Source organism: Pyxicephalus adspersus, chromosome 3, assembly GCF_032062135.1.
Source record: "Pyxicephalus adspersus chromosome 3, UCB_Pads_2.0, whole genome shotgun sequence".
NCBI classification, from domain to species: domain Eukaryota; kingdom Metazoa; phylum Chordata; class Amphibia; order Anura; family Pyxicephalidae; genus Pyxicephalus; species Pyxicephalus adspersus.
Genome location: NC_092860.1, coordinates 220,916 through 224,226, shown reverse-complemented (window position 1 = coordinate 224,226; position 3,311 = coordinate 220,916). Strand labels below are relative to the sequence as shown.

General features: G+C 46.1%; 1 protein-coding gene across 2 annotated transcripts in view; it reads left to right on the top strand.

Moving 5' to 3' along the window:
- SLC9A8 (solute carrier family 9 member A8) overlaps positions 1-2,556 on the top strand; it is a 23,359-nt gene extending 20,803 nt beyond the window's left edge. For both annotated transcript variants that reach the window (XM_072403250.1, XM_072403249.1), the window contains exons 15-16: positions 457-603; positions 1,558-2,556. In XM_072403250.1, coding sequence (XP_072259351.1) covers positions 457-603; positions 1,558-1,665 — 255 coding nt within the window. In that variant the 3' untranslated portion in view covers positions 1,666-2,556. The remainder of the gene's footprint in view (positions 1-456; positions 604-1,557) is intronic.
- Positions 2,557-3,311: the final 755 nt, after the last annotated feature.

The window sequence follows — 3,311 nt, the reverse complement described above, 5'->3', positions numbered from 1 at the left end:
ATGGAGGTAAGGATGTGACAAAATTACGGGGTTAACAATCCTAGCCATTTTTTTTTGCCCGTACGAAGGTCGGGCATACCGGCAAGGTGGTTAAATCTTTCTTTGTTATTGCACAGATTACCGGATCTTCGACCCATCTCAGACCGCCTGGATCAACATGTGTTTGCCCCAATCCTGAGGGCAGAATGGTTTTAGGGGTTTTATTGTTTGCTGTTCTGAAATCCACAATGGACATTGGCCCCATTTAACATATAAGGAGGATGAAGAGTAGAAGGTGTCACTTGTGATTGGTGAGCTCACTTTGAGTCCACCAGTTAGAGTTCACACCTGTGTTTATTGTATCTTCTTGTGAGGCCACAGGGTGGCGCTACACCTGTTGTGTAGATCCCAATGTTTGAGTGGTTACAGAATATTTGTACACGAAGGCCTTCCATATGCTGCTTTCTTCTTTTTCAGGGGAACACGGTGGAGTCAGAGCACCTCTCAGAGCTGACGGAGGAGGAGTATGAGGCCCATTACATCAAACAGCACAACCTAAAAGGCTTCATGTGGCTGGATGTCAAATATCTCAACCCATTCTTCACACGTAGACTGACACAGGAGGTAATGCTACCCCAATGAACTGTTACCCCAACATGTCCTCTGACCACAGCAGTACATTGTACCATGGGGGTACTATTGTAAGTAATTGGGTGGGAGGGTAACATTGTACATAGTATTAGGGTGGGAGGGTGACATTGTATAAAGTATTGGGGTGGGGGGGTGACATTGTATGAGGTATTGGAGTGGATGTGTGACGTTGTATGAGGTATTGGGGCAGGGGTGGGTGACGTGGCATGAGGTATTGGGGGGGGGGGGTTACGTGGCTTGAGGTATTGGCGGGGTGTGTGACGTGGCATGAGGTATTGGGGCCGGGGGTGTCCTGGCATGAGGTATTGGGCCGGGGGGGGGGGGGGGTAAGTGACATTGTATGAGACATTAAAGGGTACCTAAACTCAGAATTTTCACTTTACATTGAAGGGTAGACAACCCCTTTATGTAAGGTAATTAATTCCTAATTTTCGATCACCTAGGTGATGAATGGGAGCGCGGGGCCTCCTGGGATACCTACGTCTTGCATCCCGGAAGGCTTTTGGCTGCTCCTTTTGTGCATGCCCTTCGCCAAAATGGAAAGAATTTTCTGATCTCACGCATGCGCTGTGGGATTGGCAAGTTTTTTTCCCATCTACGTCACCTGATCTTGTGCCTGCGTCAGGTGACGTGGGAGGAAGAACCCAGAAGACCAGAGAGAAAATAGCGGCACCTAGCGCCTGAAGCCGTATGCCGTAACGACACGGGGCCCAATGGAAGAACCCTCTGGACAGATTGACTGCTCTGCGGGATTGAAGGTTAGTATATTTTTTTTGTTTTGTGTCGTTTTTGGGTTTTCTTCCTGTTTAGGTTAACCTATCTCAGACTATTACAGGTGATCAGATTTACAACTCTTCTCTCACCTGTTAGCCAATCAAAGTAGGTGTCATAATTTTGATTAATCACCATTATTTGTCTTTTCTGCAGGATCTTCATCATGGTCGCATACAGATGAAAAGTCTGACCAACAAATGGTATGAAGAGGTCCGCCAAGGGCCTTCGGGGTCTGAGGACGATGAACAGGAGCTGTTATAGCCAACCGCAGTTGCCATGGTGACATGCGGCTCGTATTTTTGACTTGAATGATGCGGAGTGTTCGGATAGTCCGGGTGAAAGTTAAAGCTGCTTTTCTGTGTCCGTGTTCTCCCTGCGGAGTGCTTTCTCTGCAGCCATCCACACTAAATATAACAGTGTGTGGTTTTATGGAGTCCCGGCTGGCTAAGGCTCCACTAATATCTGCTGCCGACCACATTGTGATATTGTTTCCTAAATAAGTCCCCACCTGGTCTGCACTGGATGTAGGTGACAATATCCTAAATATGGTCCCTGACAGGTCATGTCCAGGAAATGCGACATTCACCCAAACCTGGGACAGAACCACTGAAAAGAGTTTCAGGTAACGCCAACTTTTGTCTCTAATGTTAGATTTACAGATTTATAATTAGCAGCTGATTGCACTTTAAAAATGATTGATTTGGGAAATAAAGGGCGTGGGCTATTTTCCAGTTATAATTGGGCCCCTCCTTTCTGTGCTGGGCTCCTCCCAGTCTCCAGGTAATGTTGTAGTGCTACTGGCAATGAATGCGATGATTTGAACATCCAGCCAATCAGGAATTGAGGGGCAATTTTTGTGTTGGGCACCCAGCTGATAAAAATGGGGAAATGTGATTTAAGGGGCCTAATAAAGGTGATATTGGGGTCGTCAGGGTTATTGTAGCTATTTGAGGAGCTCCGCAATGAAGCTGTGAATATTTTATTGTCATAATGTATCACCTTGCCTGGAAATATATCCCTGACACAAATCTGACCACAGTGATCGCGGGGTGAAGGAAGTTTCTGTTTGTGAATATTTATTTATTAATGGTTGCTCTTTCTATGGAAGGAATGTTTACTGCCATTTGTACAATAAAATATTTCATGCACAGACTCGTGTCAAAATGACCAATCACGGTGGAGAATCAGGAGAGTTTGTGGAGCCCCCCCGATATTCCAATATTATGGGTGGAGCAGATCCCATTGTTCCTGCACCTTAGCCCTACATTCCCCGAGTACAAAGCCCTGATGACGGGGGGTTTGTAATGTGTATATTTTTGTGGTTGGAGAATATACTGTGGTCTCTGTGAGTGATCTGATATAGATGGGGGGGCCTTTTTAGTTGGGGGGTGACCATTGATATGAGCGGCATTATTGGCGTTGTTGTGCTGTGTGCGAAGAAATTGTAGGCGGGTGGCAGCTCCAGTATTAGGACACAACTAAGAACACCCCACCCAAAAACAGCCGGGGGGTCACTGAAAAGTGGCGGGTGGTGCGCCCAGCTGAAAAGGGCCAGGGGGTAACCCTGCTAATACTAAAGCTGAAGTGCTCTTATTGAAGTCTTTATTGCTGTTTGTTCACCTTTTTAGAGTGACCACTGTCACTAAGACAGAAAGTGAGGTGAAAGCCAACATTCACCAGAGCCGTAGGTTAACAGAATATTCATCCAACTGGAACACCTGTTTAATGACAACTCTGAGATGACAATTGTGTCCTTACTGAGATATTCCCACAGGATGCAGAAAAAAATTACACAAAACTAAAAGAAACTTTTACCATTTTGTGGCCCCTGGCATTCTTTCAGCCGGCACAGTCTGCCCTGTTGGGGCCCCACAGTGGTAAATAGAATGGGAAGTGATTGAAATCTC